At 34.2% G+C, this 24,450-nt stretch overlaps 10 protein-coding genes across 10 annotated transcripts; 4 read left to right on the forward strand and 6 right to left on the reverse strand.

Moving 5' to 3' along the window:
• Positions 1-2,166: 2,166 nt before the first annotated feature.
• RPC11 (DNA-directed RNA polymerase III core subunit RPC11) lies at positions 2,167-2,502 on the reverse strand (the record flags this gene model as incomplete). Its single annotated transcript, XM_004182328.1, has 1 exon — positions 2,167-2,502. The coding sequence occupies one exon, from the start codon at positions 2,500-2,502 to the stop codon at positions 2,167-2,169; it is 336 nt and encodes a 111-aa protein (XP_004182376.1).
• Positions 2,503-3,066: 564 nt separating this feature from the next.
• On the reverse strand, positions 3,067-5,061 carry TBLA0I02000 (amino acid permease; the record flags this gene model as incomplete). Its single annotated transcript, XM_004182329.1, has 1 exon — positions 3,067-5,061. The coding sequence occupies one exon, from the start codon at positions 5,059-5,061 to the stop codon at positions 3,067-3,069; it is 1,995 nt and encodes a 664-aa protein (XP_004182377.1).
• Positions 5,062-6,031: 970 nt separating this feature from the next.
• TAT1 (amino acid transporter TAT1) lies at positions 6,032-7,918 on the reverse strand (the record flags this gene model as incomplete). Its single annotated transcript, XM_004182330.1, has 1 exon — positions 6,032-7,918. The coding sequence occupies one exon, from the start codon at positions 7,916-7,918 to the stop codon at positions 6,032-6,034; it is 1,887 nt and encodes a 628-aa protein (XP_004182378.1).
• A 225-nt stretch (positions 7,919-8,143) lies between these two features.
• Positions 8,144-8,602, reverse strand: TBLA0I02020 (uncharacterized protein; the record flags this gene model as incomplete). Its single annotated transcript, XM_004182331.1, has 1 exon — positions 8,144-8,602. The coding sequence occupies one exon, from the start codon at positions 8,600-8,602 to the stop codon at positions 8,144-8,146; it is 459 nt and encodes a 152-aa protein (XP_004182379.1).
• Positions 8,603-9,107: 505 nt separating this feature from the next.
• On the forward strand, positions 9,108-10,097 carry DET1 (acid phosphatase DET1; the record flags this gene model as incomplete). Its single annotated transcript, XM_004182332.1, has 1 exon — positions 9,108-10,097. One exon carries the CDS (start codon positions 9,108-9,110, stop codon positions 10,095-10,097), a length of 990 nt encoding a protein of 329 aa, XP_004182380.1.
• A 1,564-nt stretch (positions 10,098-11,661) lies between these two features.
• TPI1 (triose-phosphate isomerase TPI1) lies at positions 11,662-12,408 on the forward strand (the record flags this gene model as incomplete). The annotated part of the gene is made up of 1 exon (XM_004182333.1): positions 11,662-12,408. One exon carries the CDS (start codon positions 11,662-11,664, stop codon positions 12,406-12,408), a length of 747 nt encoding a protein of 248 aa, XP_004182381.1.
• A 236-nt stretch (positions 12,409-12,644) lies between these two features.
• On the reverse strand, positions 12,645-13,415 carry ALG14 (N-acetylglucosaminyldiphosphodolichol N-acetylglucosaminyltransferase anchoring subunit ALG14; the record flags this gene model as incomplete). The annotated part of the gene is made up of 1 exon (XM_004182334.1): positions 12,645-13,415. The coding sequence occupies one exon, from the start codon at positions 13,413-13,415 to the stop codon at positions 12,645-12,647; it is 771 nt and encodes a 256-aa protein (XP_004182382.1).
• A 2,610-nt stretch (positions 13,416-16,025) lies between these two features.
• On the forward strand, positions 16,026-18,527 carry TBLA0I02060 (C2H2-type zinc finger protein; the record flags this gene model as incomplete). Its single annotated transcript, XM_004182335.1, has 1 exon — positions 16,026-18,527. One exon carries the CDS (start codon positions 16,026-16,028, stop codon positions 18,525-18,527), a length of 2,502 nt encoding a protein of 833 aa, XP_004182383.1.
• Positions 18,528-19,058: 531 nt separating this feature from the next.
• TBLA0I02070 (uncharacterized protein) lies at positions 19,059-20,345 on the reverse strand (the record flags this gene model as incomplete). Its single annotated transcript, XM_004182336.1, has 1 exon — positions 19,059-20,345. One exon carries the CDS (start codon positions 20,343-20,345, stop codon positions 19,059-19,061), a length of 1,287 nt encoding a protein of 428 aa, XP_004182384.1.
• Positions 20,346-22,188: 1,843 nt separating this feature from the next.
• TBLA0I02080 (uncharacterized protein) lies at positions 22,189-24,036 on the forward strand (the record flags this gene model as incomplete). Its single annotated transcript, XM_004182337.1, has 2 exons — positions 22,189-22,246; positions 22,772-24,036. 2 exons carry the CDS (start codon positions 22,189-22,191, stop codon positions 24,034-24,036), a joined length of 1,323 nt encoding a protein of 440 aa, XP_004182385.1.
• Positions 24,037-24,450: the final 414 nt, after the last annotated feature.

Consider the following 24,450-nt stretch of genomic DNA (forward strand, 5'->3'; position numbering starts at 1 on the left):
GGCTCGGGCTCGGGTGTGAGTTCCGGAAACGGCAGCAGACGAGAAGGCACGCGCAAGGGTGTCGGGGAAGGGGCCCCTTTCAGGAAACGATTTCGGTCGGAGGACCAAAGCCGGCATCGGTGTTTGCCTGTGGTGGCAGCCAAGACAAGAAGGTGCGCTTCACAAGGGCCTCTGCAGGGGCCTGTGCAAGGGCCTCTGCAGGGGTTTCTTCGGATCTGGGTGCGGTGCCATATGACCCCACTACGGCGATTGCCAAGTCATGACACGCAGCGTCTGTAATCGTAATTCTTGCATTCGCCAGACACCACGGGCTTATACCGGAACAGGAAAACGTGCTGTGGCAGAGAGAACGGGAATCGGAAAAAAAGAAAAAAGAGACAGAGACAGAGACAGAGCAGGCACAGAGGCACAGAGGCACAGAGGCAGGACCCCGTTTGGACCTTTAACCGGAGAACGGGCGTGTGCGTCTGTTTCTCCGGGTGCATCCCACACAATGCGTGGAGGTGCAAGGGTCTCTGAGGGAGGAGAATACCCGCGGAATTTGGGCCCACCCCCCCCTCCCCCCGGTGACTGCAGAGCTTTCTGAGACCATCTCGTGCCGAAGGGGTCCAATTTGCCGGGCCGGAATGGGTGTTGTTTATTTATTTCTTAGCTATTTGCCTCATCCCAGAATTTTATTTTGCGTTTCTTTTTTTGCGCACTGTAATTCCCGTGGTCGCATTTGCGTTTCGCACTGGGACGTCTCAGGGTAGAACGTGTGGTAAACTCTTGGCATATTCAGTTGCTGTTTTGAGACAGTGCTTGTTTGTGTGGCCGTGTCTTTTACCTATTGCAGTACACATTCCTAACCCAAGAAATGGAAACCACCCCACGAATATCCATTAGCGAGTATGCCATGACACTTGAGATTTTTGTCTCTATTTTTAGCATGGCGTGTTACAAAGCAAAAGGCTTGCCTGGTTAAATGTCAAGTGATTTTGCAAATGCATATGCATGTGCAAATGCAATTGTGTTTAGATCCACCTCCTATTACGACAAGATATCTGCGGTACAGATGCCCACGCCCAGCTCATGTGATGCAATACAACGTTGCTTTGAGTTTCCAAAAACATAGTTGCCTGACGGTTTTTAAACCCCGTCGATATAATGTCTCTTTGCATTTCCATCGGTTCCTACATTCCAGTGCACCACACTGTGTCTGCTGGCACTGTTTCAAAAAAACCCCACTGGTTTGATCCATTGACCTGTTACATCTTACCAGGCAAAGTGGATATAATTATGTCCAACGGCTTTAGTTGCCTTTGTCGTGGCCGTCGCCTTCGATCTTGAGTAGCATGTGTTGTACGGCTATTATCTGCTTCTGCTATTTGTCATACATCTTTTTGTCTGGCCATCCATCCGTCGCAATCTCCTGTTGCTTTTCCGATATCGTTTTTTGTCCGTCAAGATTCTCCATTCCCGTTTACATATCGTTTGCATTCCAATCTTGTCTTTCTTTCTTCGGGTCCCATTCCCTTTCCGGCCGTGCCCGTATTTCCTTCCATTTTCGTGTTCGGTTTCCTTCTTTTGTTATTCCCGACGGTTCTCCATCCTCACTTGATCGTCCGTCTGTATTTGATTATCCGTCCGTATCGTCCGTATTTGATTGTCCATCCTCATTGGATCGTCAATCCCCGTTTAAAGACATACTTCCGTTTATTCAATCAATAGGAAAAAGAAACGTTTACATTTCTGTCTCTATTTACCCATCTCTTGGTATTTCCTAATCCAATCTCCTTTTCATCTCGGGTTCTATCCGCATTCCAATCACTAAACAGGAAAACACACGAGACAAAACAGACATCGCAAATCTCCTGAATTAAACCTCAAACACTCTGTTGCCACTAGATTCCAATCTCGAATTTATTACTCGATTGATCGCCTGTTGGTTTTGCTCTCCTCATTGCCTCGCATTGCCTCGTATTGCCTCTCAATGTTTTATTTAAAAAGTTGTGTTTTTCAAATCTTGCCATCTTGCCATCTTGCCATCTTACCATTGCAATATCTCCCTCTCGGAATAATTCTTGAAATATCGTTTGTTAAAATTTATATATATTTTTTCTTGTTCGTTAGTCTCTATATATTGTAGATTATAAACTCTGTAAAATCGTATGCCCATCGCACCAATCAATTTTCTTTCCATCTATTACCACAATTCACACACTTGTAAAATGTAGTCATCGGTTCATCAGCAGATCTGATTTGTAATTGAAAGAAATATGCACTCTCACCCCCACAATTATCATAGTTCGGACATTGCACTTTTGTTTGATCAACATTATCCCATCCTCCACCTAACACATCATCAACCTCTTTTCTTGGCAGCTTCTTGCGATCAAAGATCTCAATTCCTTGGATGGGGAACTCGTAGGGACATGATTTGCATGTTAATGTATAAACATTCTCCGTCTGTGATGTAGCAATCAATAACATGTTATTACATAATGGACAAAACGATATCATCTTCAACCGTCTTTCTTAACGCATCACCTTGCACTATATGCCTACTACGTTATTTTTTTTCTTTTTCTTTTTTTTCTTTTTCTTTCTTTTTTTTAGTTATATTCAAATCTCATCGCTGAATGTTAATTTTTTTTCCCTTCTCTCTCTCTCACTTTGACACACCCGTACATCTCTATTGTCACGTGAAATAATCACCGTTTCACATTTCCAAAGACTATTGGAAATTTTCCGATTCACTCCGGTATAGACATCTACATTTTGGAGAATCACATACACATGGGGAATTCCCTTATATATATATATATAAAAACTTGAATTGAATATGCTTTAGAATTATTAAACATTAATTATTTGTTCGATTTAAATAAAATTAATAGTCTATTTAAGTTTGTTTGTTTGTTTGTTTGTGTTTTATAAACAAATATGCAAGGTTTGAGATGATGAATGAGGGAGGGGTAGATAATTTATAGAATACAATAATGATTAGGAAGAATTAAATTTCATGCAATAATAAAAATAATAATAAAAGGAAATGATCGAATATTTACAATGCATCTCTCTAGCTCAACACCAGAAAGCGCGGCATCTGGCCCAGAACCCTGCATTTCTAATTCTTTCTCTATTCTCTTCATCTTCTCTTTTCAATTGTTCAGGATCATATATCTTTCTACAATAATCTAAATCTATACTTTCAATTGGATTCCAAATAACCCAATCCTTCTTAATTACCATATACCCAACAGCAAAGAAAATCCAAATTGGTAATGCCAACATTTGTTCGAAAAAATTCTTGGCAGAAACATTACTACCTTGACCTGGTGGAGTTAATGAAACCCAGAAATTGGCTATCAACACCAACACGTTGAAACAGGCACCAATAATTGACCCCCAAATACCACACGCAGCCTTGTAACCAACTTCATTGATATCTTTACCTTGAACTTTCATGGCCCATCTGAATCTAATATGAGATAAAAAGAAACATTCCCATAAGAAAAGTGTGGCTAACCCGGCAATAGCAGCTAACCAGACAAACACTTCTTGTTCCTTATCTGATGCCGCAGCAAACCCAATAACACCCAATAATGAACATATTAATAAACCATAAATAGGTCTACCTTCTCTATCAATATAAGCCAAAAATTTTGGAGCCATCCCTTGTTGAGCTAATGATGCCATCATTCTTGGTGCTGCATATGTGGCAGAATTAGCAACAGAAATTAATGCAATTAAAACAACTGCGTTAATGAAATGTGGAACCACTTTAACACCATGGATGGAAGCAGCAAGAACATATGGTGAAATAGAAATGGAATCACCATTACTTGAAGTCGCACTAAATAAATTCTTATTATCATATGGAACGTTAAACCCTAACAAGATCATTGTCAATAAGTAAACGATTAAAATACGATAAATAGTGGTCTTTGCTGCAGTAGGTGTCGATTTTCTTGGGTTTGGTTGTTCATTAATAGTCAATACGAATAATTCAGTACCACCATACGAGAAAAAGGCTGTTACTAAAATATAACAAACATCTTTAAATCTAGAAGCAGAATTCTTACCAACAAATGCACCTGGAGTATGCCAATATTTACCACCAATATAACCATCATGACCTGCACCACCACAATTGATAACAATAGATAAAATGATAAACCCAATAATCATTAAAATCTTACAAAGATTAAAGATAAATTCAGTTTCACCATATGCAGCGGTCCCAAAGAAATGAATGAAATTTAAGAAAACATAAAAGATAACAACAAATACATCGGGACTAATAGAAGTGGTCCAATATTTAATAGTCATCGAAGCAGCAATCAGTTCCAAGGGAACCACAGTTAACCATTGAATAGATGATAACCAAATAGTGGCAAACCCAATAGGTCTAGAAAGGAAAGTAGATATATAAGTGTTGAAATTACCAGGTAAAGTTGGATACGCAACACCCATTTCACCAGCTGCTTGAATCAATAAATATGTAATGATTGAGACAAGACCATAACCAATAACCAAAGGAGCAGGACCACTTAATGAAAGACATGATGCATTAGAGACTAAAAGACCAGTACCAATACCAGTACCCAAAGACATCATAACAACATGTCTTGATTTCATGGTTTTCTTCAATTGAGCTCTTGGTTTTTCTCTATGACCATTTTCATCAATAGAATTCAATTCTAATTCAGATTCCATACATTCTTCAGGTGGTTTAAATGAATCGATCCAATTTTTTATTCTTTTATTCTTAATCTCTATGTTAAACTTCCTCTTGTGTGGTTTAGCCACAGAAGATGATGCATTCGACGAATCATCGTCAAGGACAAGATCAGATTGGATTGTATAATTGTCCTTATCTATGGCTTGATTATTTGATAATGATAATTTATCATCATTGATCATGGAAAAGTTATCCAAGGATGATGTGGATACTGGGACCTGGGAATCTGTTACAAATATTTGTGTGTTTTTCTCTTCGCTAGAAGCAGCAGTGGTAGTAGAGTTGGTATTACCATTGCTACTACCAATATTGCTATTATTAGTATTGTTTTTCATTGTATTCGATATAATACAATTTTTTTGCGTTGAATATCTAAATATCTTGTCAAGATAAAAAAAATAAAAAAAATTAAAAATCAAAATCAAAATCGATAACTCAAGAATAACAAATGATCAAGGAGAAGTTATTGATAAGAAAACAATTCATTACTTTTATATAAGTAATAATAAAGTTTAAATATAAAAATAAAATAAAAAGCAAGAATTAAACTGAGATACAGAAGAAAGTACGAAGAAACGAGTTAAAAAAGGGAATATAGAGATAAATTAAAAGTAGCAATCTAATTAAATCTAGGGAAAAAAAGAAGACAATAGAAAAATTAGCACAATCATTTGTAGTAGCAGAAGTTAAAAAAAATAAAAAAGGAATGGAAACTGAGTAATACCTTGATAACCAATGAACTTAAAATGGAATAAGAGTGAAAAAAAAAAATAAAAATTACATATACAATGCATAAATCCCAGAAGCAAGAATAAGAAAAGAGGGCCCCTTAGACAGATCCGCAGGGGTAGCTGTCTCAAGATACGGAGGGCAAAACCATGGCTAATAAGTATTGCAGGACCCCTCTTAGTTTCTTTTTTTTCTTCTCTTTCTTTCTTCTTTTTTCTTTGCCTATATGATGCATAGTGCCATGCCATTTATCCAATGATGATGACCCATACCGTTTGCGGCATTGGGCAATTCTGTCCGTGAATATCGCGGAATGTGCCTGCTGGATCTCCTCGGCTGCTAGAATGCATCGTTTCTTGTTTGGGAGTTCTCCCGGGCCCCTCTTCGGGGCTCGCTGCCCGCACATTCCCGGCAACGGCGTGCGCGCATGTGACTTCGTGCGGGTGTTCTGTGCCACGTGCACCGCACGTTCCGATCGAGTGCATGAGGGTGTATGTTTTCCGGAGGCCGATTCCGGCGCCGCTTGGCATGCTGGGCGTAATCGGCCAGCCGTTACCGGGGCTACCGGTCACGCGCTCAATAAAGTGGTTTGTGATTGACCGTGATAAGGTCATTGCTATCGTCACTGCTACTATTGCTGATATTGCTACTATGATAGCTAGTCGAGTCTTGTGGTGATTCACGTGCTAGTGGTAGTACACTGAGGTCGATCTCGTTGGCTGGAATGCATAGACGCCAGTCACGGTGCCAGATCTTGTAGGCCAGGTAGCCACCGAGCAGGACTGGGGCCGCTAGGTAATTCTCAAAGAATATTTGCACGTCTAGTTGTCCGTTATGGCCCAACGGTGCAATGGCAACCCAGAATTGACAAACGAGAATGAAAATACTGATGGCAAGTGCGACTAGCGAGCCTACATACCCTGTTTGGGCAGTATACTCGACGACGTCTCTTGCCCGGAGTCCCCCCAGTTGTGAACGGATAGCGTCACGGAAACGTAAATGTGAAATTGTGATGGACATCCAGATGAAAATCTGAGATAACCCAGAGACGGCTAGTAGCCATGTGAACACTTCTTCGCGTGCTGGAATGGCTGCAAGGAACGCGATTAATCCCATTGCCACAGATACGAGTACACAAATAATAGGTCTGCCACGACGATCGATGTAGTTGAAACATTTTGGTGCGTAGCCCTGTTGGCTTAATGAGAGAAGAAGTCTTGGCCCAGAATACAACGAAGAGTTGGCCACTGAAATAACACTAATCAGAATAGCTGCATTGATAATGTGTGGGACCACTTGCACTCCATGTGAAGCTACTGCAATGACAAATGGTGACGCGTCGCTACCGCTTCCATCATTGTTGGAGCCTAGCAATGCAGGGCTGTTGTAGGGAACAAGAAAACAAACGATGATTGTGGTTAACATGTATAAAAACAACACTCGGTAGACGACTTTGCGACATGCATCTGGGATAGCCTTTCTTGGGTTTGCTTGTTCATTTGCTGTAAGTACCAAGACCTCGATTCCACCATAACTGAATGCGGCATAACAGAACACTGCAGCAACACCTTTGAACCCGTTAGCAAACGCACCTGGTGTCTGCCAATACTTGACACCGATATATTCTTTATCTCCTGCACCTCCACAATTGATAACAATGCCTAATATTACAAACCCTGCCATCATAAGTAATTTACAACAGTTGCAAAAAAATTCTGCTTCAGCATAACCTTTGGCACCAAACATATTGATGGCAATCACCAACACAAGGATCGCAGCAACAAATATATCTGGGTTCACATTTGTTGTCCAATACCTGATTGTCATTGCCGCAGTAACTAATTGTAAGGGCAATACTGTTAGCCATTGTAATGTATACAACATTGACACTGCGAATCCTACAGCAGGATCAATCAAGTATGTAGGGTAAGTGGTGTAGTTTCCAGTGAGTCTCGAATAGACTAATCCCAATTCACCTGCAGCTTGCACAACACAATAGATCATGATAGAAGCCACTCCATACCCAATAACCAAACCAGCAGGTCCACTCTTGGATAATACTTGTCCATTACCAACTAATAGCCCAGTTCCAATACCAGTTCCCAGACTAATCATAACGATATGACGAGGTTTCATTGTCTTGTTTAGTTGTGTTTCTGTTTCTGCAAACTCACCATCGTTACGAACCTTTTGTCTCTTGAATGAATCAACAATTCTTACAAAAACATTTCTTCTTTTCAAATGGCCCTCCTCATCTTCTTGCTCTTGTTCTTCTTCTAGTTCATCATCTATTGGTTCAATTCGTTCTTCAATTTCAGAATCACTAATCACAGTAATCTTAGCAGCTTGTTTTTCCTTCTCATCTTCAATCTCTTCAGAGGTGTCATTCAAATACGGATTATCTGTATTATGGTTCGATTGTAATTGAAATAGAGTTTCAATAGTATCATAATCTTTGACCATTTTTGCACTACTGATGTCGAGGGGATCTATCTTCTTGCAACTATAAAATTATGTCTATATATATATATATATATATATATGTAAATGTATATATGTATAACCACATCAATATGTTCCACCCCCTCACCTCCTTTTCTTTGGTATTTGCATTCGTTAATTCCATATTAATTTCCTCTTGTATACTTTTTTAAGGGTCCATGTCGCGTACCCTCAGCCCCGCCTAAATCAATCAATCCCATTCTTGTCTATCCAAGCTTTCAAATCATACCATTCAAAATTATCCTTCGGAACATATTCATCAATACGATTAAAATCTTTCCAAGCTATTAATGTAGGAATTTGTCGAACACTATATTTATATAATAATTCATTTACATTCTCAAACCAATCAACCTCGACATCAACTGCATTGATCCGCTTCTCGGTCTCCATTAGTACAATTCTTGTTAAAGCACCAGTCAATTTATCACATTTCTCATTATTACGTGTAGTGAAATTCAATATTAAGGGGACTTTATTACTACTTATGGTCGTATTACTTAACTCATCCTCATTTTGAACCGGTAGAAATGTTTGGTTCCTATTATATGATTCATTCAATAAAGGAGAAGTTTTCTTCAGCACATTCCAATAATACCGCCTACTGATTACGTTAGAAATACCTCGAAAACACGGTGATAGCATCTTGATTAGCAAGTTACTGGCATTCAAAATCCTTTAAAATGTAACCTTATTTTGTTTTTCAATTGGACAATCGGTGTTTTTTTTGTTTTTATTTTCAGCCTTACTTAATTCTCCGAATGAAAATCCGTTTTAACCCCACCTTTGACCTCTGAAACTTTCAATTCCTGGTTGGTATTCATTTTCGATTAAATAAAAAAAAAAAAAAAGACTTCACACGGAGTTTGAATTTTTTTTGTGCTCAATAATACCTCAATCGGACGATCGGTGTTTTCAGATCTATGTACAGATTTTTAGAAAAAAAAATTTAATAGTGATGATTTGCCGAGGCTATTAAATGTGCCGTAATCTTGTCAGACTACTGTGTAACCCTTACCAATTTATATATCTATAAAAGATACCCTTAGGTATTCATTACTACATCATATTATCTGGGTTTTCAAAAAATTATTTTATAATAAAATAGAACTAAAAAAAATAAATACCAAAAAAAAAAAATTAAGTCAATATGGATACATATGGTTTAAATATTGAAAAGCAAGAGCATAGTGGTACCACTGGTCGTCTACATACTCCAGAGTTCTGTCATAGGCCTCGTTTAATAATTTTAGTAAGACACGGTGAAAGTGAATCTAATAAAGATAAAAGTATAAATGAACATATCCCAAACCATTTGATTGCACTTACTGATCAAGGTTGGGCTCAAGCCAAACAAGCTGGGGCTCAATTATTGAAGGTTTTAAATTTAGAAAATGAAAAATTAAGAGAAGAGTTGGATGAAAAATATAGATTACCGGATGAATCAAGAAAATTATTACCCTTGCATGATTATAAACAATTAAATAAAACTTTAGATGAAAATATTGTTTTTTATACATCTCCATATAGAAGAACAAGAGAAACATTAAAGGGGATATTAGATGTAATAGATGAATATAATTTGAAAAATGCAGGGGTTCATGCTTGTCAAAGTTATCAACCTTGTGGGAAACAAAAGCATGCCGTTTGGCCTACTCCATTCCCATCTGGCGTATATGAAAATAATGAACATACTCATTGCTTACAAAAGAAGGATAAAACAAAGACTTATGTCCAATATAGAGTTAAAGATGATCCTCGTATTAGAGAACAAGATTTTGGTAATTTCCAAGAAATTACAAGTATGCAAGATGTTATGGAAAAGAGGCAAACATATGGTCATTTTTTCTTCAGATTTCCTCAAGGTGAAAGTGCTGCTGATGTATATGATAGAGTTGCTAGTTTTCAAGAAACTCTATTTAGATCTTTTTATAGATCTTCGACAAAGAAGCCAAGAGATGTTGTAGTACTGGTTACACATGGTATATATTCAAGAGTGTTTTTAATGAAATGGTTTCGTTGGACATATGAAGAATATGAATCGTTTATTAATGTTCCAAATGGTAGTTTGATGGTGATGGAATTAGATGAGGCAAATGATAGATATATGTTAAGAACTGAATTACCAAAATGGTGTTAGCCAGTATACAACTTTTTTTATTATTATTATTATGTTGATCGTTCTTGGGCTTTTGAATCTTTTTATTTATAATTTATAGACGTCTAAATAGGTTTGATTTTATTTTGATTTTGATTTTATTTAATATATTTGATTTCTCTTCAATTTTTTTGCAATGGCTTATTGTTTTTTGTTTTTTGTTTTTTTTAATATTTTATTTAAATTTTGTTTGTATATCTTTACAACCCCTTTTTATTTTTCTTTTTCTTTTTCTTTTTTTATTTTTTTTTTTAAATTTGACTTAGCTCTCAAGGAATATGAAAATTTTAATGAAGTTTCTGCATTTCTTATGTCTTGGAGAATATATATATTTTATCATACTAACTTGTACTAGTTTAAATATTGCCCATTTTTTATTACAAATTTATCTTACAAATATCTCTGACATCAAGCTATTGAGATGATATATGCAAATACTATTGATTGTAGAATATTACTTATTAATTGTAATTCTTTGAACGTTCAAATTTACTCAAGATATTGTTGGAGCTTTTTTAAATATCTTTTAGATATTTGCATACTATTCAGCCGCTCGCATGTGTTATTTAAGACTAACATGTTTTTTTATATAATATTGAATATTCAGAAAAATGAGACTTGTAAGGTCCCAACAACTACATTTTCAACTTAGGTACAGAAATAAATTTTATTGTAAGATTACTACCTATCCAATTTTTATAAAACTTCAAGAATATAAATTTTTAATCTTGAGTTTTATACTGCTAGAAAATAATAATATCTTACAATTCTATTTAGTGACGCATTTTTGCTGACACACTCGGCTAATTTGCTCAGAAAAATTTCAACAGCCTCTATTTCCATTTTAGATCACATACAAAACTCAGCATCCACTAGACCCATTTTGGGAAATAGAATGCACGTGATAATTGATGTTGTAGTAAGAAATACCAAGTATGGAAATGAGGAAACTATATCAAAATTATTTATATTTTTAATAAAAAATATCAATGGAAAGAAAAAACAGAGCAAATCAGTAGAAGCTTAAAAGGTTACGTGAATAGTTTCATTGCACGAGTTGAAAGTGATTCTTGAGATTTCTTATCCCTACGAAGTCTACATTAAGTAATTCTTTATAAGGCTCGTGCTGCGAACTTTAGAGGAACTCCAATGAGACCCAAAGAGAATCCTTCAAGGTAATGTATGTGGGTTGGTGATGAGCCTTGAAATAATAAATGTTTTATGCATTATTTAGCCACTTGATCAACTTATTATTCATACTTATTGGTGTTGGGCTTTTCATTTAGTATGCTAAATTGTGAATTGTGTGTATGTGTGACATGCTGCGTATGCTAGGGTTAATTCGTCGAATTGTTTTTTTTTCTAAATTCTAAAGTATGTTCTTATATATATATATACAATTGTTAATTGACGTTTCGAGCATAACGTTTGCATCTTCTATTTCTCATTGCATCTGTTTTTATTAAACCTTCCTTCCTATGTAGTTTTTTCTTTTCTTGCTAATTTTAAAAAAACCAAATCAAAACTTGATTATAATATATACATAATGGCTAGAACTTTCTTCATTGGTGGTAACTTCAAATTGAACGGTAGCAAGAAATCTATTGCTGAAATCGTTGACAGATTAAACAAGGCTGCTTTAGATGTTAACTCTGAAGTTGTCATCTGTCCACCAGCTGCTTACTTAGACTCTACTGTCCAAGCTGTTACCAGCAAACAAGTTTCCGTCGGTGCTCAAAACGTTTACGTTAAGGCTTCTGGTGCTTACACTGGTGAAAACTCTGTTGACCAAATCAAGGACTTAGGTGCTAAGTGGACTATCTTAGGTCACTCTGAAAGAAGAGAATACTTCAAGGAAACCGATCAATTCGTTGCTGAAAAGACCAAGTTCGCTTTAGACAACGGTGTCTCTGTTATCTTATGTATTGGTGAATCCTTAGAAGAAAAGAAGGCTGGTCAAACTTTGGCTGTCGTTGAAAAGCAATTGACTGCTGTCATTGCTGAAGTCAAGGACTGGACCAACGTTGTCATTGCTTACGAACCAATCTGGGCTATTGGTACTGGTTTAGCTGCTACTGCTGAAGATGCTGAAGAAATCCACGCTTCCATCAGAAAGTTCTTAGCTTCCAAATTAGGTGACAAGGTTGCTGAAGAAATCAGAATCTTATACGGTGGTTCCGCTAACGGTGCTAACGTTGCCTCTTTCAAAGACAAGAAGAACGTCGATGGTTTCTTAGTCGGTGGTGCTTCTTTGAAGCCAGAATTCGTTGACATCATCAACTCCAGAAAATAAAGAACTAAATTTTTATTCTAATCAATAAATTTTTATCCTCTATTTTATATTATATATATACGTAAGTATTTTGTCATGACTAATTATTTAAGAAATTCCTCGAAGTTTTCGTTTCAAGAAACATTTAATATGCATTTATGATGATTACAGATTGATGTTTACGTTATTTTTTTTTCTTCTATTATTTTTTTTAAAAAAAAGCAAAAAGGAAATTACAGGTGAATTTATATTCATAGTTATACAAGTATGCCATAGTACAAAGCTCTTGGACAAATTGTCTGTTTCAAATCCTCCCATTGAACCACGAATTTATCTGCTAGATAATATAGTATCTTTCCTGTCATTGATAATGAGGTAATTCTTGCTAATGATTCCACATATACAATATTGGAAGAAGACCCAATTAAAAAAAACTCGAAAACTTTAAACCATAAAGTAATTATACAACAAGTTCCTGGCCCATTCAATAATACTAGATGTGGATTGTTTAACATTTGCAGTTTTATTCTTAGGATTTGTTTGAATGAATAGAAAAGAGTCTTACTAATAGAAATCAAACTATTGATCATGTTAGCATTTACATTTCTTGCCTTTATAAATTGCACGTAATTGATTATCATATTATTTTTATATTTATAATTAGAAATGAAATCTTTGAATTTTTCTAACGATTGTAAATCTGAATAACCCAAGTATAAGATGGTTTGAATTCGGGTCCCCTCATTTTTTGGTTCATAGAATAAGACAGAATCATAATTTTGTAAGATTCTTAACATTTCTCCAGTATGACCACCGGAACCTAAAAAGACAAATAAATGTAAAGGCTTATCCTTTTGCCTTACTGTCTGATGTTCAATTTGTCTAGGCTGAGCTTTGTTTCCATTTTCCATTAAAGCTTGTCGTTCTTTTCCATTACGATCCACTTTGAAAAATGGCAATATTAGAATTAGTCTTGTAATAACCAAGGCAAATAAAATTAAACTAATTGCAGATAATATAACCAACATGATGAGGGGGGTCTTTGTTGAGTAAGTGAGAGAGAACGAGCAAAACGAAAAAAAAAAATGTCAATCTTTTCAAAAAGATTAAAACCTTTATCAAACAAATTATATAATTTTATCATTCCATTTGTCCCCTCCTTAATTTTCACTATGTAACTTTCATTTGTTTTTATTTTTCTTAGCACAGTCTTTTTCCAATATTTACAAATTCTTGAAAAAAAAAAGACGATGCCGTCAAATGGACCAAAAAAGTAACAGATAACTATTACTTATCCTAGATACAGCTTAAGCAAGAAGACATATACATGAAAAAAAAAGTTTAATATATTACACTCTAAGAATTATTACAAAACTATATCTCCGGAACCAAAAGAAGGGATAAAAACAGGGGATGATAAGTAAAAAGTATATTAAAAGTCTAATTAATCATTTAGTAATGGCTCTAAAGGGCAAAACATTTAACCCCCAACAGTTTGGTTTAGATTAGTGTAGCCTTTTTTGTATAAAACAGAAATATTGTAATTAAAAAGGGTGGCTCTTGAATGCCATTTCCATAAATAGCTTACTTTTTGGTTTAATGTATATAACTATTTTCGAGTCAATCAGGGTCTCAAATGGCGTAATACTAAAAATAAAACAAATAAAACAAATAAAAAAAACGGTCTAATGGGGGTGTGGCAGGGCAAAATATATTTCAAATATTCTTTGTAAGTTTTATTGCTTGATAAAATCAACTTGTGATTTGTTATTCCTTTGCAAATATCACCAAGTCTTATTTGCATTAAACAAACTACGATTTTTCTATGGTAAGCCAGAGCCATATGAAATGATATTACAAGGATATCCATTAGCCAATTGACATGAGAATACCACTTCTCCTCAATACAGTCACGAGTATCGCACATGAAATTACTGCCATTCCCTTGAAAGATCCGAACTAAGGCTGTTTTCCAATGCTTGAAATTTACATTCTCTTTGATGAAACAAATGAAATAAGAAAAAGATCACTTAGAAGTTGATCTAATTTGCTGTTGGGCTTCCGTCGGAAAAAAAAAAAGAATGATATCTGGCAATCAGCGGGGGTGAATCAATTCCTATAGATCCCAAATAAACCCCGTAGAACCAAATTCTAAAACATTTTAGGGAAAACCTTATATCCATTACCCAATATAGGATTCTGAAAAAGTCATCCTACATTAGGAATTTTTCACTACTGATAGGAAAAATGACCATTTGAGTTATCAATTACGAAAGACAACGTTGGGGTAAGAATTTCCATATTTCTTCATTAAGAAACAGACACGGACATTTTTTGATGGAGAGCGACACATACATCCAATATTTGTACTGAGCATATTTTCTAAATACAGTAAAGGACATAGCCCACTATATTTAGCTCCGGTAATAAATAGTTCCAGCACATTCTCAGTAAGCTGAACTCCAGAGAAACAGAAATCTAGACCCTTCGAATTCGTCTACTTCCAAGGAGTGTAATATGATGCTACCCAATACAGCCATCCCAGCGTTCCAAAGGGGCAAAAAAGATAAGTTTTTAGCCGCTGCTAATTTGCGAATTGCGATGTACGGCAGTGGATCTTTTCCTGTTTAGGCTTCGAAAGACACGGATAGTCATTCCCGAGATACGTCGTTTTCTGAAGCAGTGTGCCCTTGGCGGCTACGGTGCGTGGGGGGCTAGAAAACACTGCACTGTGGATCGTGCGGCTGTGTCTGTGGCAGAGGAAGGATGTTGGAGTGCGAGCTCACCCCAATAGTTCCCAGAAAAAGGGTGCAGGAACTAATACCACAATGTATTTTCCTGATTGGGTAACCACCAGAAGGCTTAAAGGATAATACCAATAGCCAAGACCGACTGAGGCGGGTAATTTTGCTTGAGATCGGCAAAGTTATATAAATACTTAGGAATGGGCTATGATTTTCCTAGGATCAAGAGGACTTTCAGGTTTTTAATATTCATCTATTATTTTTTTCTATATTATTTGCTCATCTTCGATCGATATTCTTGTTCGTCTTATTTCTTCAGTGGGTTTATCAATTCATTATCCCAATCATTAGCCTCTGAGAGGTAAACCTGTTTCCTATTTCAATCACAATTGTTCTCTAATTCAAAGTTGCTGTTCTATCTAGGTAGCTAACTATTCAATCGCCAGAATTATCGAAGACAAGATCTATAGTTAGTTTTATTTCCCGATATCTCGAGATAAACGAACATAGATCATCCATCACTTACATAGTCTGATATTGTCTCATTATTCCCCCCAATATTTTTTTTTCTTCGTTTCTTAGTTGTTGTTTTTTTCCTTTTATTTTTTTTTTACACAAGTTTAAAGGATATTCCATATTATTTCATTAATTCAGTATTAATTTCCCCACTGTTCGATCTTTTAATTCTTATTACTTCACCCTCTATAACGTTTCCATCAGTTATTTCGTTTTATTATACTCTATTTATTTATATTTTTTCTTTCATACGTTTCTTTTATTTCCATCTTTATTCCAGCCCCCCACTCCCTTAACATAATTATCCTTTTGAACTATTCTAATCTTTTCAAATCAAATTAAATTTCCCAATAAAAAACAACACTTTTTTCTTTAAGAATGTCGTCATTAAAGCCAGCTCTTATCACTGAAAATCCATCAATTACTTTTCCACGCCAATTAAATGATTCTGTACCATCTACACCCTTTTCTACTTCTTCTACAATATCACACACAAGTGATTTTTCTAATGAAAATCTATATGATTCAATAAATTTAAATGAATTAAAACAATTGAATGAAATAATTGAAAATCAACAGATTGATAATGCTGCCACTACCAATCAGACCAAGGAAACAGATAATGATTCAGGATTATATGATGTTCCCTTTGTTACTGGCCAAACTTTCCATCATTTGTTATCTACTTTTGATGAAGAACCTTTTAAAGAAATGGAATCAAATAATTATACGTATTCCATCGAAAATACAAATGATAGTCCCATTGATAAACTTGAAAACCTTCAGGATCTTAAATATACCTCTGATGATGACCATGACAAAGATTTAAATCCTAAGGGAAAAAATACTCCAAACTATACATATCATAGTTCCAATAATTATTCTAATTCATTTTCTGATTTAACCTCTATTAATGATTCTTTTCTAAATTTGAATAATAATAATAAAGAAACTACTTTTATGAATAAAATGCATTCTATATCTTCTTTTAATAATTCTAAATTTGATAAAGGTATCTCTTTTGTTTCACCTAAATTGTTAAATAAAGGTTATAATTCCACAGATGATTATGAAATTAGTGATAATGAAAAATATTCATCACCAAACCCACAAACCCCTATTACCTATCATTGCTTTGTTTTTAATAAAAATGACTCTATTAGAAATATTAATAATAATGAGCTCCACAATAAACATACCATAAACGATCCATCAAATGATCTAAAAACCAACCCCAATTTTAATAATTATAGTCTTTCCCAAACTAGACCCTCTACTAGTCTTTCAATCTTTCAAAATATGACAAGACCATCAACTTATAATAATAATCATTTATCCAACTCAACAACACCATTTGCAAATTTTACTCATATTACTTTAGAAAATATTAACAATAACATTAATATCACTAATAATGAAAATTGTAATACTATATATTCCAATAATAATTACGATATTACAAATTCTACAAGTAATCAAGGATCTATTTTCAATTACTCTAACGTTTCCACCACCACCACCACCACTACCACTACCGCCACTATTACTAATAATACCGGTAATAATAATAATAATAATAATAATAATAATAATAATAATAATAATAATAATAATAATAATAATAATAATAATAATAATAATAATAATAATAATAATAATAATAATAATAATAATAATAATAACCCAACAATGAATAATATCCATCTAAACATACCAAATAATAATTCAACTAATATGTTTAATAATACATCACATTCTAATTATCCAAATTATTTCAATTTGACATGCCCCAATTATCCAACGTATACTCAAACTAACTGTGTATCTCCACATAAGCAAAAGTTAAAGAATTCATCTTCTGCATATAATACTCTATGTTCATATTCAAATTTAAACTCTAATTCCACCAACTATCAAACAGCAATTAATTCTTCTCCACCCACTACTGTCGATTCAAAAACTAATTATAATGTTCAACATCAAGATATATCTTTTTGTAACAATAACCGTAACATAATCTCCAATAAATCAATAAATAGACACCATTCTGAGTCATTACCATCCAAAAATAATCATAGTATCACTACTAGTAATACTAGTGCTACCAGTAATAATGTTTCCAAACAGGATAAAAATTCAAATATTTATATAACTCCCGAAATATTTGATGATTCAAATTCTAAAATATCAAGTCTTAATATTCATGAAATTCTAAATGATAAATCCACAAATGATAAAAAGATTACCACAAATTCTAAATATGACAGAAAAAGATTCCCATCTATTAGTGATTCTATCTCCGCAAAGATTCAATATCCAATCCCAACAGAAACTTTACCTTATTCAACAGTTAAAGTTGAAAATAATCAATTCAATTCTAATATCAAAACTTCACAAAATTTAAAGATGAATAATATTGTTTGTGATAAAGAGTTATTCACTAAAAACAAATCACATTTAGCTAAGAATAATTCTTCAACAAAACAAGAAGAAAAATTAGAAAACAAGTTGACTAAAAATAAATGTGAATATTGTTTAAAGAAGTTTCGTAGACCTTCATCATTAAAAACACATTTGAATATTCATACTGGGATACAACCATTTAAATGTCCATCCAAAAGATGTGATAAGAGTTTCAACGCAAGATCAAATATGTTAAGACATTATAAATTACATTTCAAGATCGGTAATAATCGGTATTTATTACCGAATGGAGAAATCAGTTCTTTCAAACCTACAACTAAGCAATTATTTTCCCAATATGGAATCTCCATTACTGGAGTCTATAAGGAGACTAAAGAAGAGATGGAAGAATCTTCAGAGAATAATGATAATAATAAAAAAACAAAAAAGATGAAAAGTAATAAAATTGAAAAATAATAAATCGATGCGAAAAAAAAAAAAAAAAAAAAAAAATAAAATAATAATAATAATAAATAAATTAAATTTTGCCAAGCAAAGAAAGAATGTCAACAAATGAGATCAACAAATGAAGTAAATAAGTGCGAATAGCAGGTGCAAATTACAAGTGCGAACAAATGCGAACAACAAAAAGCGAAAATTAAACATCCGTTTTGAGATCACTGCCGAAAAAATACTAGGAGAGATGCGAAAAGTAAGGTATACGAAAATATTTTCTGTTGGAATATATATGCAATAAAATGCGTAAATGTTTACTAAAATATTTGGATATGTAAAGGCAAGCCAATAAAATAGGAAACCTGTTATACATGTACGTAAGCATAGATGTGCTCATATAGGTAAGTATGTAAATGAGAATATATTAATAATTATTAGGTAAAGAAAAAACAAACAAAAAAACAAATAACGCGAAAAAGAAAAAAAATAAATAAATAATAATAATGCGCAACCATGACATTGATGCAATTTGAGAATATAATTTTGTCATGATTAGAAAGGGTATTGTAAAGTCTCAATCAGGTTATCAATCAATTCAAACGAATCGCTAGATTCTAACACTTGTATATGCTTCAAATGCTCATCAGATGTCTTGTGTAAAGTATAGTTTTTAAACTCCGACTTGCAAATTTCACAATAGCCTGAATGGAAATTAGTGTTTGAAATACGCTTCCTCTTTGGGAGATACAGATGATTTAACTCTATAACTTTATAGTTTTGGGAATTAGGAATTAAGTCAATTGATTGTATAGTTTGATCATTGTCATTTTCTAATTGAGGATGTAATGAATTAAAGATAACTTTAGAATTTAATGAGCCGAAATTATAATGGCTTATGAATGGGAAGTGGGAAGAATGATTTACATTCTTGAATGGATAATATCTTTGCCTAAGATATAATGCAAATTTCGAAAGATTTGAATGTTTAGAATAAATTTTTTCAAAATTTAATTCCTTTTTAATATGTTTAAATGGGCATGAGCCATTTGAATTATTTTCATAAAATATTTGATGTAGATCATCTAATTTATCTTTAATAACAATGGGTAAATATTTATGGTTTTCAAAATATAGATGAATGTAAGGTGATTGTAAAGGGATCAACGGTGGGATTGACCTTTGCCGTATTGTAGGAGGTTGTACTAATGGTACAGTGGGCTGTGTATAAGCGTACCCCAAATTATTCAAAAAATTTTTGGTCTTTGAGATTGACCAAAATTTAGTCTTTGATGGTTGTGATTTCACAATTTCATCTGAAATCGGGTTTACATGAATGACAATGTCTAGCAAGTCATCAGATTGACTTCTTAAATCCGTACGAGTAATAATAGTTGTATATAAATATTTTTTGAAGGTTTTCAAGATCCAACTGATCAAATGAAACATTTGCGGATCCCTTCTATTATCTTTTGAATACAACAACAGAATGTTTAGATTGTTATTAATGAAGTAATCATTCCAAGTGCTTCTCCATTTTGCCAATTTCCTAATATGGTTTCCTTTGCTGTTGTTACGATTATTATTTTTATTATTTCTGTTATTATTATTATTATCATTCTGCTTCTTCACTTCTGCTTCTTCCTCCACAACGTTATTGCTTTGATCCGGGGTACCATGGGAAACCTCATCCACATTCTTGCCTATAAGTTTATTATTACTTTTGTTTTTTGAAATATTTTGATGTTTATTATTGTCATTACTATTTCCATCCTTATTATTGATCTTTCTCTTTTGTTTACGATCGTTTATTGCTTGAATAGGCAAATGACTTTTCAACATGACTATTGGAAATAGAAAAATAATAAATAGCAAATAAAACTAAAAAACAATAAAAAAGAAAGAAAATTGCAAATGCTCTATACAGAGTAAAAAAGAAATAATATAATTAATATCAAAAATAGACTATTCGGGTATTATTATTGTTAGGAGTATGTTCTATTTTCATTAGAAATTTGTATACCGTTTGTTTTACCAAATTCCTAAAGTGCACACGGAGAGAATATATTCCAATATTTTAATACCGCCGTAACCGATAAGGGAGGTAATGATGAATATCAGCTTCTTTCAAAAAAGACGGTAACTGGATCAGTTCAAGACAGATCAGGGTTAGATGCGTTTCTTTATGTCACCCTTAAAAGAGTAATATCCACAACAAAACAAACCGTACTGAAAATTTTTTCACAGATCAAACTAGATCTCTTTCACTTGCTTTTACTCTCTTCCACTCTTCAATTTCTCCCTCTGTCTCAGTGTCCCAGTCTCTGTTTCTATTTTTTCTCTATAGGTAACATCACATGGTAAAAGCACCAACAAAACTGTAATAACAATACTAGCATCGTCAATAAGCTTGTCCATGCATTACCCAAACAAGAGTTAATTCCTGGTCTCCACAACGATTCTGTGGAAACTCTTTCCCACATATTTTGCTTACCTGTCACTCAAATTTTCCACTGAATGGTAAAAATTAAAAATCAAATTCCTGAATCCCACGCTAAGATAATAATTTTGTCACTTCTAATTTTAATGCATCCGTAATCTGCGAACCGCATTCGGGTCTTAACAACCAGACCTACATTTTCAGGAAATAGCCCCCACATCATATCACACGGCACGTGGAAGGCTCCCCTTTGGGCGGTCAACATTTACGCAAAGACGAGCACGCAGAACAGTCTGATTCGGCAAAGGCATAAACACCGGGAATACACACTGCCAGATCGGGAAGTGCTGGATCAGCGAAAATCTGAGGTATTGCCGCTTTGGGATGGCACACGGAAAGGGACCCTCGGGTACGTGCGCGAAAATTTGGTGGCCTTTCCGATTCGAGATGTCCCAAAACGGAGTGCAAGCCCAAAAATAAATATGCTGGCGTGGAAATTATCAAAGGCCTACCTATTCTTGCGGCAGAAATTCAGACGCTGGCAAATGCTGGAGCAATATTGGTTAAAATTAAGATGCGAAATAGAGGCAAACTTGAATTGATATTACATGGCAATTGATTTGAAAGTTTCAAAAAAAAAGTCGATCATTTTGGATAAATATTTGGTGATCCAGCATTACCTTTTTCGGGTAATGGAACAATGCTATTTGGAAGAGGCGGGTAGCGTTGCCTGCCTTGTTTTATGGTCGTGCTACGTAGTTGACAGTGTTTACCATATCGACAGTTCAATTAATCTCGAATTGACAGCCTACTAATTGTCACTACCGAGTCTGCCCAGCGACATTTTCCATAAGCAAAACCAGTAAACACTCGAAGAGAATATTCTTTCCTATCTTGTTCTGTTCCGAATGCTCTGAAATTCTATTTGAAAAAAAAATTCGGTTCTGTTCTAGTTTAGACTAGTAAAACACGTACAAAACATATCATGACCCCACCAGCCACCCGAGTTTCCCTGTCTCTTGGTAAAAATACATATATAAGCAACATCTGAATATTGCAATTATTGCACTTTTATTTTCGATTTATTTCTTAGTCATTGTCAAGATCAAGACAGTATAACAAACAACTTGGATATTCGCAGTTAACTACTATTTCTCCACGAACACTAGTATTTCAAGACTATCTCCATTAACATATTTCAGTTGACTTTTTTATCCATTTTTCCATAAACCTACATATTCAAAAATGCAATACAAATCTGCTTTATCCGCTGCCGCTGTCATGGCTGCCACCACTCTAGCTGGTATGTAACTACAACAATCCTATCTTTTTTTTACAATCAAATTACGATGGTTATGTAATTATTATTGAACACGTCTTCGAATATCAATTAGAGAATAATGAAAATATAAAAAAGAGACACTTTATGGTTATCAAATAGTAATTCTTCTATTTCGTATATTACCGGGGTTTTTCTTTATTTCTATTTTCTATTTTCTATTTTAGAATTTCAAAGTGTTTTGGGACAAATCTGTTTTGTGAAGCTATTTTTAGCATTCGATAAATTTTCAAAGGCAATCTTTTTTTCTCTACCGAGACTGATCTCTCTTCCGAATTAGAACGCGACGCGGTAACCCAATTCGGAAGGTGAGAAAAAACGGCATTTCTTTGTTTTAGATTTCCTGAAATGATATTCAATTAAATTAACTAATAATTTTCAAACTATCAATATTTTGATTTTAATTATTAAAAACATTTTTTACTAACAATTGTATCATAATAATACCTTATTGTATTATAACCTCCCACATTTGCCTTTTCATTACAGCCAACTCCACTTCTGTTGACACTGATGTTCCATCTTCCTGTTCTTTAGATTCTAAAGCCACTGCCACTGCTCAAACTGATTTAGATAAATTACAAGGTTGTAAAACCGTTGTTGGTGATTTGACTATCTCCGGTTCTTTAGGCTCTGCTGCTTTAGCTAACGTCCAAAACATTGTCGGTTCTTTAACCTTAACCAATGCCACCTCTTTGAGTTCTTTCTCTGCCGACTCTTTGAAGACCATCTCCAAGTCTTTGGTCATGCAAGACTTAACCATCTTGACCACTGCTTCTTTCGGTTCTTTGGAATCCGTTGACTCCATTCAAATGATCACTTTACCAGCTATCACCACTTTCAACTCTAACTTAAAGACTGCCAATAACATTTACATTTCCGATACTGCTTTGGAATCTGTTGACGGTTTCTCTAACTTACAATCTGCTGCTACTTTCAACATCAACAACAACAAATATTTATCCAAGATAGATTCTTCAATTGAAACTATTTCTGATTCTCTACAATTCGATTCTAACGGTGACGAAGCTTCTGTTAAATTCGATAACTTAATCTGGGCTAATAACATTACTTTAAGAGATGTTGCTAACGCTTCTTTCGCTAAATTACAAGCTGTTAACGCCTCTCTAGGTTTTATTAACACTTCCTTAGATAACATCGATTTACACTTATTAACCAAGGTTGGTCAAACCTTAACCATTGTTTCTAACGATGAATTAACTGACATTGACTGTTCTAACTTAACTGCTGTTGGTGGTGGTTTCATTGTTGCCAACAACACTAACTTACAAAACATTGACGGTTTCTCTAAATTAGCCACTGTTGGTGGTGCTATCGATGTTGAAGGTAACTTCACCTCCTTAGATTTAGATTCTTTGAAATCTGTTAAAGGTTCTGCTTTCGTTAAGACTAGCTCCGGTAACTACTCATGTTCCGCTTTAAATAAATTACAAAAGAAGGGTTCCATCCAAGGTGACAAATATGTCTGTAAGAACGGTGCTATTTCCTCTTCTTCCAAGAAATCCTCTTCTTCCTCTTCTAAGAAATCTTCTTCTGGTGCTTCTTCTTCTTCTGCTTCTAAACAAGATAAGCAAGCTTCCTCCGATTCTTCCTCTTCTTCCGCCTCCTCTACCGAAGATTCTTCCTCTTCCTCTGCTTCTAACTCATCCTCTCACAACGCTGCTGCCGCTCAATTTAAGCAAGGTTCTACTTTCATTGGTGCTTTAGCTGCCGTTGCTGTTGCTTTAATTTAAATTTAATTTGAAATTTATTAAAAATACACAAAGAAAAAACAAAACCACACCGAAATTATTAATTTCCTGTCTTTTATTGAATTTTATTATTAAATCCCATAGCATAGCATTTTCATCATTCATTTTAATTTGACTTAATCTAATCTCTTTTATATCATATTTTATTTTTGGGAAGGTAACAACTTTATCTTTATACAATTCCATCAATTTTTCGAAGCAAACCGCCCAGTTAACGTAAGCAATCCCCCTCACGCATCAATCAATTTAATTTGATGATGAACGTTTTTTATTTTATTTCATTCCGTTTTTGTAAATTATATTATTACTACTTTAGATTTTATTACTGATTTAAAAAAATTATCAAAAAAAAAATTTAACAGACACAATTGAAGCAATTATATTTTAAGAATTAAA

The sequence above is a fragment of the Henningerozyma blattae genome, chromosome 9, assembly GCF_000315915.1.
Source record: "Henningerozyma blattae CBS 6284 chromosome 9, complete genome".
NCBI classification, from domain to species: domain Eukaryota; kingdom Fungi; phylum Ascomycota; class Saccharomycetes; order Saccharomycetales; family Saccharomycetaceae; genus Henningerozyma; species Henningerozyma blattae.